The 13,168-nt window shown below is 47.5% G+C and overlaps 1 protein-coding gene across 1 annotated transcript in view; it reads right to left on the minus strand.

The window, feature by feature from the left end:
- Nucleotides 1-467: 467 nt before the first annotated feature.
- The window catches only part of mideasb (mitotic deacetylase associated SANT domain protein b), a 25,785-nt gene continuing 13,084 nt past the window's right edge, over nt 468-13,168 (minus strand). The window contains exons 6-12 of the mRNA XM_080850505.1: nt 6,560-6,663; nt 4,671-4,746; nt 4,200-4,288; nt 3,890-4,033; nt 3,642-3,764; nt 3,026-3,204; nt 468-785 (exon numbers count right to left, since the gene is read on the minus strand). Coding sequence (XP_080706631.1) covers nt 566-785; nt 3,026-3,204; nt 3,642-3,764; nt 3,890-4,033; nt 4,200-4,288; nt 4,671-4,746; nt 6,560-6,663 — 935 coding nt within the window. The 3' untranslated portion in view covers nt 468-565. The remainder of the gene's footprint in view (nt 786-3,025; nt 3,205-3,641; nt 3,765-3,889; nt 4,034-4,199; nt 4,289-4,670; nt 4,747-6,559; nt 6,664-13,168) is intronic.

The raw sequence follows: 13,168 nt of genomic DNA on the forward strand, positions 1-13,168 counted from the left end.
TACACTGTCCCCTATTCAACACATTACCTTTTCTTATTGCTGCTTCCAGCAGTTAATCCACAAACGAATACTGGGGAAACTGTTGAACCATCTGGTGCTGGACAGTAATGTGTTGAATTGGAGCAGTTTAGATGGTATTTCTGTCAGCAGTGACACCTACTGAGGCGAGCCAAGTGTGCCTGAAGCGCGAGTAGAAAAGGTCATGGCGCTGTGATGGCACAGTTGGCACGCACAATCACCAGTCCTTCAAGCATACCAGCGCCTTTATAGTATGGTGATTATTTTAGGAAATTCCCAGCCCCAACCATCAGATCAAACTAATCACACACACACACACACACACACACACACACACACACACACACACACACACACACACACACTCTTTCACTCACTCACTCACTCTCTCAACGGTAAGGTCTTCTGAACTTTCACATTAGTTACCAATGCCATTTTGTCCAACAGCTACAGACCTGAGGTCGGAGGAGGATGCCAGTGAGTGTACACAACAACACTGCTGCATTGCCAAAGTTTCGGAGCTCCGACCCCCTTATATCCTTTTGCCCTAATGCCAGTCTTCGTCCTCGTCATCGTCGTCCGAGGAGTCGTCGCTGCTGCTCTTGCTGCCCGTCCTGCTGCCGTCCCTGGTGCCGTTCTGTCGCGCGGCAGCGAGAGCCACGGCCGCCCGCTCCTCGGCCTCCTTCTGGCGCAGCGCCGCCGCCTTCTTCTCCTGCTCCGCGTGGCTCTTCATGTGGGCGCTGCGGCTCTTCACCTTGAAGAAGACTCTGAGAGGGGGGGGGGGGGGCATAAACAGGGTTGCATAAGACTCTGGGGGGGGGGGGGGGGGGGGGCATAAACAGGGTTGCATAAGGTTCAAGTTTGAAAAGGGTGTTGCAGAATACATCGTCATTTCAAACTAAATGAACGGAACACCTGTAGGAGGACTTAAAACGTGACTATCTGCATCTGCTGGCGATCAGATCAGCGCACGTCTCAAACAAATCATCATGGTTCATCAGAGGGGAAATATACTTCTCTTTAATTAATTCACCTTGAAGAAGACTCTGAGAGGGGGGGGGGGGGGAGGGGGGGGTTTATAAACAGGGTTGCATAAGGTTCAAGTTTCACCACAATGAAATAAAGGCAAATTAAGTTTAACATTTCTAAGGGTTGGGGGGGCACTGTGGCGCAAACAGCAGCCCGACCACATTCGGGCTTGATGCCCATGGAGGACAAAGGTTCGATTCCGGCCCGATGTAATTTCTCCTGTCCACTCCCCACCTCTTCTCCCTCTCACTTCCTGTCCCACTCTTCACTTTCGATTAAAGGCCAAAAAAACCCAAACTAATCTTTAAAAAAATGTCTAAGGGTTAGTTATCTCTGTGAAATGTCCTCTGCCCTAACATAACCGTAATCCCTACATATAAGGCTCATTCTTGCTTCAGCATGTGGATAAGTGACTATTACGTACACCATTATATGAGAGTGAAATGTACATACACCATCATCCTTTGCACGACACACACTGTACCGTACTAGACCATGCTAATGATTTTCAGTGTGTGTAATAATATGTAGGGATTTGCATACTAATGATTTTCAGATAAGACTTGATATTTAGAGTAGCCAAATAGAGGTTGGCGTTTTTCTAAAGCTCAGCGATGGGGAAGTGCTTGAGTCATCACAGCTCGACTCGACTTTCACAACAAGGAACGGCTTGCAGTGGTAGAGAGTGAGAGATCCAAGCCCTCAGAGGCCTGTCTCAACACTTTGCTGGACAGACTTATAATAAAAAGTAGTGCTGTCAGTTTAACGCGTTATTAACAGCGTTAACGCAAGCCCATTTTATCGCCGTAATTTTTTTTATCGCGCCATTAACACGTGGTAAATAAATAAAAAAACGTTTAAAAAAAAAAATAATTGCACTATAGGCTGAGTCCTTGTTTATCTGAAATGTGCATTTTATAACATGCGATTAATACATTTACAATGAATCATGAAATTTTGAGTTAACTATGACAAAAATGCGATTACTCGCGATTAAATATTTTAATCGTTTGACAGCACTAATAAAAAGGTAACACAAATATAACTGCCGAATTGCACAGCGACTGTCCTCCCAACAGAACGGTGCAATTGCTCTGTTGCCTGTATAGTCTGCAGGAAAAAATGGGAAGAGGCCTAACTGAAGTAGTGCGCTACGCTGGACAGACTATGAAAGGTAAGAGTGATTCAGAGAGTGCGCGCCGTCTCTAGGCAGAGTAACTGTACACAGTGTAGGGGCATGGCACTGCCTATCTCAGTTGTGCTCCAGTTGCTAGGAGACCGTTGATAATAACAAGCCGCTTGTTGCCACGGGCAGCTCTTTAGAAATCCGACTGGGGCAAGGCTGCCTTTCGCAGCTGCTCCAATCAGAGATTTCTATCGGAGTTACTTAAGTCAAAACGTTTCCTGTGTAATATAAATATAAAGCTGACGCACACTGCAATATCTAGCAGTGCCTGGAGAAATGCAGATGCTGCTGTCTACCCACCATCATTTAAATGTAGCCATTTTATTGATTATTCCATAGAAATCCCCAAAAATGCAATGACTGTGTATATTTTGCTGTTGTTTAAGCTTCTACATACACACTATATGGTGGCTGTGGGTCTTATAGAGGATTTTATGGATTTACGAAACCTCGGGAACAGGGTTCCCAGATTAGAGGCCAAGTCTACAACCTCTGGGTAAATAACTGAAATACAAGGGTCGCAGTTGCAATGACTTAAAGCCTGAACAACAAACATACCACCTGATTCAATTGAAATATATTGCTTTTGTTAATAACGGTAGCCTAACATCAACCTAGCTTGTTTATTTAACGATTACTTGGAGACCTACTGTATGTTGGGCTGAGACTGCCACATTCTTTCAGGGGGACTGCCAATGGAAACTAGCCTTTTGGCTACAATTGGGTATTTACATTTTAATGTTTATTAATGTACACTGTCCCTCTTCATCAAATAAACAAACTGAAACTCACCTGCCACATTTCTTGCAGGGGAACTCCCCCTCCTGGCCAGCCGTGCCACCCGTGCCTTTGCCAGCAGATCCAGAGGTTCCACTCTTATGCGCAGGTCCAGGATCAGGTTTCTGGGGGGCAAAAACAGCCTGGTCCCTCTGACTGCTGTCCTGGGTCTTCTGAGACAACACTTTCCCTGACTACACACACACACACACACACACACACACACACACACACAAAATTTTTATAAGACATGTGTATCCTAATATTACTCCACAAACATGCTTGTAGTTAAACACTTTTCATTGTCATGTTAGAAATGTCACAATTCTAACAGCTCGGATGAAAGTCACTGGAGCAACAGAACTCTCAACTGCAAGATTCGCCGAGTCATCTGACCCCAGGTCAGCAAGGTCAAAGCCCACTTTCCAAAAACACATGTGCATATCCTCTACCGGCCACAAGATGGCACTAGACTTCACCACCATTATTACTGATATGCCTCAAAACTAAATACACTAAAGAGAATTCTCTGCAACTTACTGAATTGAAAAACATTAGCTCTCCCTAAAAAGCACGGAGCAGCTTCCTCTTTTAATGAAGTGTAATCTTCCTCATAGTCGCTCTCACTTACATGTTCAGTGGTCACTGAAGACTGTGTCACTCTTCCGGGACTGCTCTCTCTCTTCCTGTCAGCTGACCTGTCCCACTTCCTGCCGTCTTCCTCCTGCTTGAGAGGCTCAAACTTCTGAGAGCTCTGCTTAAGCACAGGGCAGAATGTTAAAGCACAAATAATAGAAGTAAATAGAAAGTATAGTACTGAATATTTATTGGGACAATGGCATTTAAACCCACACACACACACAGTTTGTCTTCCCATACCTTAAAGTCCACCTCCTCCTCTGTTGGTTTTGTTTCTGGGGGCTCAACATCACCATAGATGAGAGTTCCATTCCGACCAATCTTCACCTGCTTCTTGTAGGTGTAGTAAAACTCAACGCACTGAGCAACCGTCTTTGAGCTCACCTGTGTCGACCGACACACACACACACACACACACACACATACACACACACACACACACACACACACACACACACACACAGTGTTACAACTCTGTTTATGAGTTTCCTTCGACAAAGATTAAGATGTTAGATGTTACAGATGTTACAGCTGTGGGAGGAGTGCTTACCAGTTTCTGGACCATTAAGAAATCCTTCTTGTAGGCAGAGATGCCTTTGTTAAACAAGCGCTTCTCAACAGTCGTCCAGTTGTCTGATCCTACAAAGACATGTGCAACATTTAAGGTCAACATTTAAGGTCCGAGTGACTGGTGATAATGCATAAGTATACACAATTATGTCAGTAAACAACAGACAGGAGCACATACACATACACACAAACCGAAAAACACACTGTGAATCTGTGAATCTGCACGAAAATCAACAGGCACACAAACACGCCCCTTGAAAATAAAAGCAGTGTCGTATGAGGAACACAGGCCTTGCTAATCATTATTCTTTTATTCCTCTCGTACCAAACAGAAACAGTATTTGAAGGCCAGCACCTAGACTCTGATATTGCACATGTGCAAACACTGGCACACACACACACACTCACACACTCACACACTCACACACTCACACACTCACACACTCAGTACCTGAATAATGATAGTCGCTCAGCGGGTGAGGTTTGGTAAATATGGGAGTTTCCAACAGCAAGAGGGCAAGAGCTCCCTGCAAAAGAATAACAATTCCATAATCACTTTCACGTTCCCCTTTTCACAACATCAGTTTCACAAAACATTCTGGTGCCACAAAGTCCTCGTGCCTGAGTGTGTGTGTGTGTGTGTGTGTGTGTGTGTGTGTGTGTGTGTGTGCCTGGTTCAATTCTAGACGCATCTGAGCATGTGGACACGCATACAGTCAAGTCACCTTGCACAGCAACTGTGTTTTAGAAAGGCTTAATATTCTTGCACAATAGCTGACCATCTGTGGATATAGCCAGGTTGCTGGATACTAGCTTACTACACACAACACGAAGCGTGGGCGAGAGTGAGTGGGCATTGGAGGCAGCCGTAGTCCATCTCCTTGACAACAATGCTATGCTCACATAGCCGGCAGCGGACGACCTCTCCACTAAGTTTGGGGGTATTCCTTAGGGGATGATGCACGGCCCAACTCACAGAGCAATAGACGTGCAGGCCCTCGCTAATGTCAAAGACAGTAGAAGAATCTAAGACGCACTATTCAAGTCTTATTCACAAACCCCTCAACAAATGACTTAACACCTTAAGCTATGAATTAAATGAAATGCTGCAAAACTTTTCAGATTATTTTATTTCTTATCCAATGTATTAACTCTCATTGTACCCTCGGCATCCATTGAAAATGAGCATTTAATTCCTCAATGTGTCTTCCGAGGCCTAAAGAAATCAATCAATCAATCAGATTGAAGACCAGCCCTGACACCACGACATGACGGAAACTTGTGTGCGTTGTGTGCGCGCGTATGTCACAAAGTCCACATTTTCACCTGCCGCCATAATCTCACGGCATTCTTTGAGGCTCTTAAGGTGCTTAGAGGCATTTAAATTTACGTTTGGTCATTTAGCAGACGCTTTTGTCCAAAGCGACGTACAAGGGAGAGAACAGTCAAGCTAAGATCAATAAAACCTGGTGTAACAGTAAATACTGTTTTTTTTCTTTTTTCTTCAAGAAATAGAAAATGACATTGAAAGAAAAAGAAGTGCGGGATTGTCGCTGCTTAAGTGCAAGTTAAGCCAAGGTGCCAGTTAGGAAGGGAGGTGCTAAGAGGCTTTAAGCGGATCAAGCCAGTGGCTGCACACAGCTGTGGCCAGAGCTCCAGGTGAGTCATGATGACTCACTGGGGATGAGCTCATGGCCAGAAGTGGACGCCCATCAAGACCATCACCAAGAAGCACCAGAAGAAGAATAAATCAGGTAAAAGTCAACCCACACCCATCACCTCTAAAGAGTTTCGGACCTCTCTGGCAGCATCTGGTGTAAATGTACATGGGTCTACAATCGGACGAAAATTCTATCTCGGACTCATCTCATAGAAAACTAAATACAGACATGCACTAAACTTTCACTTTATTGACTGCAAGTCTCACATACCATCTATGTATTTCTGCATTTATTATTATGTGTACTGTTGTTGTATATATTTTATATAAGTATATATATATATTCTGTTATGCTGTGTGCTGTTGTTATATATAGTATATTTACATAAAATATATACAAGTACTTTAATCTATTCCACGGCGCTTTGTTGTACTCTTAATATTTATATTTTTATGCTATTCCTACCGTTTTTAGATATGCAATATTGTTGTGTTATATGTTGTTGCTGTGTTATATGTAGTCCCTCGTCGCACCAACCGGAGAAGCACTCCACATTTTGTTGTATGCAAATACAATGAAAATAAAGGCTTTTCTATTCTATTCTTTTCTATCTGCAAGAGCTCCAGGTGAGCAATGACTCACTGGGGATGATGTCATGGCCAGGACCGGGCCTACTCACCATCACGTCACCCTTGCACGTGTGCAGACAGTGCATGGCCAGCTCCTGGTTGGTGCCCCCTCCCATCAGGGCACTGGAGCACGCCAGGTGGAGCAGGTCGTTCACTGAGAGAGAGAGAGAGAGAGAGAGAGAGAGAGAGAGAGAGAGAGAGAGAGAGAGAGAGAGGAGAGAGAGAGAGGAGAGAGAGAGAGAAAGCGAGAGAGAGAGAGAGAGAAGAGAGAGAGAGAGAGAGAGAGAGAGAGAGAGAGAGAGAGAGAGGTGGAGAGAGAGGTGGAGAGAGAGAGAGGACAGAGAGAGAGAAAGCGAGAGAGAGCGAGAGAGAGAGAGAGGGAGAGGGAGAGGGAGAGAGAGTGAGAGATAGAGAGAGATGGAGAGAGAGGTGGAGAGAGAGAGAGGACAGAGAGAGAGAAAGCGAGAGAGAGCGAGAGAGAGAGAGAGGGAGAGGGAGAGAGAGTGAGAGATAGAGAGAGATGGAGAGAGAGAGAGAGAGAGAGAGAGGAAGCAAGAGAGAGTGAGAGGAGGGGAGAGAGCAAGAAAGAAAGAAAGAAAGAAACATGAGGAAGGCGGAGAGAGGGAGAAACAGAATGAGGGAGGGAGAGAGAGAAAAGATAATTAAAGTTTACTCCCGGACAACTTCAAAAGAACAGCAAGAGTTGCCTTGTAACGAAAGAGGCAGACTCCCACTCACGGCACAAGCTGCTGGCCTGAGTCTGAATGAAACACATGAAATTTTAATGAAGCATCTTTTTAAAAGGTGAGGGGATGGCCACAACATCGCCAGAGGTAAACTAACATCTGTTCGGCAAAACAAGAAAATAGAAGAAACTATATGATGGGAAGAGAGAGGATACAGTGGTAAAACAAAGGGAAATAAGGCAGATAATGATAATATTTTGGGTAAACATCGAATCCTACATTCAAAAAAATCTAAATAATTTTCATAACAATCTTTAACTGACAATCTCAAGTGTGAAAAACAAAACTAAAGCAAAATACTTCAAAATCAGGTGTTCCGGACTGTATACCAGGTTTGCACTGCAATACATCTAAAAGCAACATAATCTACCTTAGGGGCCGATCACACAGGACGCGACTTTTAAAAGCGGGTCGCCAGCAAAACCATTGTTTTCCTATGGTACGGCGCGCCTTTCATGTGCGCCTTTTAAACGCCGCGCACCTTTCTGGCGGTTTAAAGGTGCGCCTAAAAGTTAAAATATTCTCAACTTTAAGCGCAAGGCGCGGAGTCGCACAGCTCATCAATGTCACACTAGGCCAAATGTACAACTCCAGATGTAAGAATTATTCAAATTCTATACGGCGGACACATGCGTGGACCTGCGTGAGCAACCAATTGGCCGTCTCTGGTGAGTATACTACACTATGCCTTTTATAAATGCCTTTAAAACAAATAGGCTAGCTGGCTAGCTAACTCCACAGGCTCATAGGCGCTTTTCCCCAGGCGCATCTTGCCAACGCGCTTTCGATGCGACTGGGCTTATAAAAGTCGCGTCCTGTGTGATCGGGCCCTTAGAGTCGAAATTATAAAACTGATATTGTACAAAAGGCTGCTCTCCCAGCTGCATCCAGCAGTGCACCCTGCGGTGTAGGCCACTCACAGTACCTGGGGTCCAGGCAGAGGTCAGCCTATCAGCTGATCCCTAGGTTCTGTGGGGGGTCGTAAACCGTGGAATGCCACTGTCTATTGGCCACCACAGAGACTGTTTCATGAAACATACATTCCTCTGTGGACTGTTTCAAGTCTCCCCCTGAGGCATGCCTGGACATGCATCTCAGCCCCTCTCGCCCCTATATAAGCCCGACCCCCTCTCTGGCCATTTTGTGGGAGCAGAAGCTGGAGAGAGGAGCACTACGGATTCAGAGACTTTCATTCAGAGACTTTCACTCACTTGCCGTGCGTCGTTTAAGAATGTGAGTGTTTGTGTATATATGTGTGTTCTTTACTTGGTCTGTTTCATCGTATATATATATATTCATTGTTGTGCATAATTGTAATATTTGTATATATTTGTCATTCATGTCATTCCATAGAAACCACGGATCATTGTCTCATTCAGTTCACGGTTTCATCAGTCCTCACGGATAACTCAGTCATTACACGGATTCATGCGTGTTGGAAGTCCTTTACACGGATAATTCCAGCATTCATTCATATCTTCACTGTGTGTGCAATAAACCTTCATCGTCATTGGACTTTGGCATCATCCATTCTTGTTCTGACCGGACAGACCTGTGGCGATTGTAACCTATTCATTCAATTAACCAGCATACAGTCCTTTCTGGGGATTCAACATCATCCCCTATTTTATATGGTCCTTCGAGCCGGAGTCTACAATTACTGCAGTAAGATGTCATTACCCAGAGGGAACACACGTGCTCGCCGTGAGGGACATCAGCCCCGTTACTTGGATGAATACATGGTGGACCTTCCCAAACGTCACTTGCCACACACACTCTCTGACCAAGCCGTTGGTGGATCAAGCAGTCACAGTCATGTGGACTCTCTAGCTCCACCTGCTGGACATCAACAGTCAAGCCCACTCCCAGAGGCATTCCTTTCAGCACTTAGGGAGATGAGGGATGACAATCTTCAGGCAATGAAGAACATGAGGGATGGTAACCTTCAAGCAATGAGGGAGATGAGGGATGATTACCAGCATTTCAAGATGGACATGCAACAGATCGTCCAAGCCCTTTCACCGCGTGCATCAGATGCACCACCAGCGCCACCCACCAGCTTCGCTTCCCCATCCGGAGGACGACCCCACGTCGCAGACAGTGGGGTATCCTATTCCAGGCTACCTTACCCGGACTTCTCATCCACGCCGCTGACAACCAGGCAGCCTTTCATTCAGCCAGGGGATGACCTGCGAGGTGTGCCGTGGCCTGCGTCTCACCATACTCCACTGGTGGACCAATCAGACACGTTCCCGCCACCACCTCCGCCAGTGTCATATCATGACATGGTCAGCGCGGCTACACAGAGATCACCGTGGCTGGTGCCAGGCCCACATCATCCACCACCACAGCTTGTGGCTGAGCTGACTGACCATATGCGGAGCATGCATATGCGTCCCGAGCACAGCCCGGCTACTCAGGCACCACCATCTCAGGTACCAACACCGCAGTACATGGTGCCATTCACCCCTCCTCGCACCTCATCAGCCGGTCATCATAACCCAGCATACCCGGCTGCTGGACTGAGACCACTGGGGCAGGGTCCTTACGATGGGCCCCCTACTCCTCCCCGACGGGAGAGCACATACAGAGGACCAAAGCCTCACATCCCGTGCTTCACAGCTGAAGACCCTCGCCAGTTTGCGCCAGTTTGCCCGCTTAAAGCTGGCATTGGAGAACATCCTGCCGGCGGATGCAACTGAGCGGTTCAAGTACCAGATCCTGGTCGACCACCTGAAGCTGGAGGATGCTTTGCTGATAGCAGACTCCTACAGCAACAGTCGCTACCCATACACCAACACCATGGCATCACTCACAGAGCTGTATGGCCAGCCACACAGGCTGGCTCTGCAGCGCATCAATGAGGTCCTGTCTGAACCTCCAGTCAAGAGCAGTGACAGCAGGGGGTTCCGCCTGTTCGCACTAAAGGTGCGGGCCCTTGTGGGGATGTTGGACCAGCTGGGGAAAGAAGGGCGAACAGAACTGGAGCGTGGGTCACATGTGTCACGTTTGCTGTCAAAGCTTCCACATGACCTGCGCACCCAGTTCAAGCGTTACATCGACCCCATGCGGACACCAATTCCCACACTGCTGGACTTTGCTGAGTGGCTTGAGAGGGAGGTCAGAGTGCAGCAGGATGAGGTGCCATTCATCCAATCCAGAGCACCACTGGAAGAGCCACCTGACCGCCAGAGGGGCGCCAGGAGGGATCAGAGCCCAGCCGCACGCTCCACCACTGTCCTGCTTGGGTGTGACTCCCCTGTTAAGGCAGTGGTATCATTCAAGTCAACACAGCCCCCACTCCGGAAGACAGAGCACCCGCAGAAGTACTGCCCTTTCTGCAACAACATCCAGCACTATTTCAATCAGTGCACATCCTTCAAGCAGCTGACCAAAGATCAGAAGGTCAGCTGGATCACAACAGGGAAACGATGCTGGAGGTGTGGGAGAGACCATCCAACCGTGCAGTGCAACCTCAAGGCCAGATGCCAGACTTGCAACCTGACGCATCTGGAAGTGCTGCATGAGGCCAACATCACACCGGAGAAGCCAGCCACCGCCATTCATCGGCCAGTAACATACTACCTCGATCATGCAAGGAGAGGTGGTAGTGTGCTGCTGAAACTGGTGAAGGTGTGCCTGTTCAATGGCAACACCAAGATGGAAACATACGCCATCTTGGACGACGGTTCCGAGCGCACAATGCTGCTACACAGCGCGGCTCAGGAGCTGGGCCTTCAAGGACGGAGGGAGGAGCTGGCACTCAGAACCATCCGTCACGACATCAAGTCAGTGCCAGGGAGGTCAGTGTCCTTTTCCGTGGCATCAGCCAGTCAACCAGACAAGCGGTTTAGGATAGAGCAGGCTTTCACCTCATCAGAGCTTGGCCTCTCTACCCACTCATATCCGGTCGAAGCCCTGCAGAAGGCCTATCCTCACCTCAGAGGTCTGCCTCTGCAGTCATTCAGTCAGGCCCAACCACTACTCCTCATCGGGTCTGACTACCCCCATCTCCTCACCCCAGTTGAGCGGGTGCACCTCGGCCCACCAGGTGGACCCGCCGCACTGAAGACACGCCTCGGTTGGACACTGCAAGGCCCTTTCAAGGTACCCATGCATCAGTCCTCCACCCCTCAGTGTCTGCTCACTGGCACTCAGACTCCTTCAACTGAGCGTCGACATCAGGTTACCAAGCCCAGGACACGGCTGAGTCAGGAGCCGGTCCAAACTGAGGCCCGCAGCAAAGACAGGAAGTCATCAAAGCCAGCAGGAAGAGAAACATCATCCCTGCACGAGCCTGCTGACCTGCGGAAATCAGCCTTCAGTGGCAACGTCTCTGTGACCTCTGCTCAGTCTCATCCAGAGGCAGGGGGTTTCAACAGCTGCCAAGAGCTGCTGGAGGCCTCTATCAGAGCATGTCATGGGGCGGCCACACCCACAGACCCCACAGCAGGGGACTTCAGGCAAGCAGAGCTTGCTCTCCTCCGGACAGTCCAGAGAGACTGCTACCCGGAGGAATTCATCCTTCTTTCATCAGGGAAACCGGTCTCTGCAGCCAGCAGACTGCACGCATTGGCTCCAGAGTGTGACACCAAGGCCAATCTGATCTGTGTGGGGGGGCGGCTCCCCGGGTGTGAGTTCCAGGAGGAAGACACATTGCACCCCATAGTGCTGAATCCTCATCACCCCATCACCAAGCTCCCATCATCCCCACCGGATGCAACTGGCTGGAGTTACTGGAAGGAACTTTTCTACGCAAAGTTGGGGCGGCTGTACAAAAGGCTGCTCTCCCAGCTGCATCCAGCAGTGCACCCTGCGGTGTAGGCCACTCACAGTACCTGGGGTCCAGGCAGAGGTCAGCCTATCAGCTGATCCCTAGGTTCTGTGGGGGGTCGTAAACCGTGGAATGCCACTGTCTATTGGCCACCACAGAGACTGTTTCATGAAACATACATTCCTCTGTGGACTGTTTCAAGTCTCCCCCTGAGGCATGCCTGGACATGCATCTCAGCCCCTCTCGCCCCTATATAAGCCCGACCCCCTCTCTGGCCATTTTGTGGGAGCAGAAGCTGGAGAGAGGAGCACTAAGGATTCAGAGACTTTCATTCAGAGACTTTCACTCACTTGCCGTGCGTCGTTTAAGAATGTGAGTGTTTGTGTATATATGTGTGTTCTTTACTTGGTCTGTTTCATCGTATATATATATATTCATTGTTGTGCATAATTGTAATATTTGTATATATTTGTCATTCATGTCATTCCATAGAAACCACGGATCATTGTCTCATTCAGTTCACGGTTTCATCAGTCCTCACGGATAACTCAGTCATTACACGGATTCATGCGTGTTGGAAGTCCTTTACACGGATAATTCCAGCATTCATTCATATCTTCACTGTGTGTGCAATAAACCTTCATCGTCATTGGACTTTGGCATCATCCATTCTTGTTCTGACCGGACAGACCTGTGGCGATTGTAACCTATTCATTCAATTAACCAGCATACAGTCCTTTCTGGGGATTCAACATCATCCCCTATTTTATAGATATGATCTGACCAACAACAGAAGTGAGACCAACTAGAGAGCACTTCCTAATTCAACAAGACCTCCATGCTGCTACAGGGACAGTCTACTACACAGACCTGAAATAAATGCAATGATGTCCTTGTCCTGCTTACCTACTAACATTTCGTTGTTAATCTGATCTTTAAATCAATGTTTCATATCTTAAAGCACAGTTCCACTTCTGGCTGAAGGAAAAGAGTACACTTACCCTAATAGAACTGAGGATCTGAACTAGAATAGAATCAGAGCAGCAGGAACTAATAATTAAATAACAGCAGAAGGAATTAATAATTAAATAACCAGTGTGAGCAAATGCCTCCTCCTTATTGCAACATAAAGTCTCATG

The sequence above is a fragment of the Sprattus sprattus genome, assembly GCF_963457725.1.
Source record: "Sprattus sprattus genome assembly, chromosome: 13".
NCBI lineage: Eukaryota > Metazoa > Chordata > Actinopteri > Clupeiformes > Clupeidae > Sprattus > Sprattus sprattus.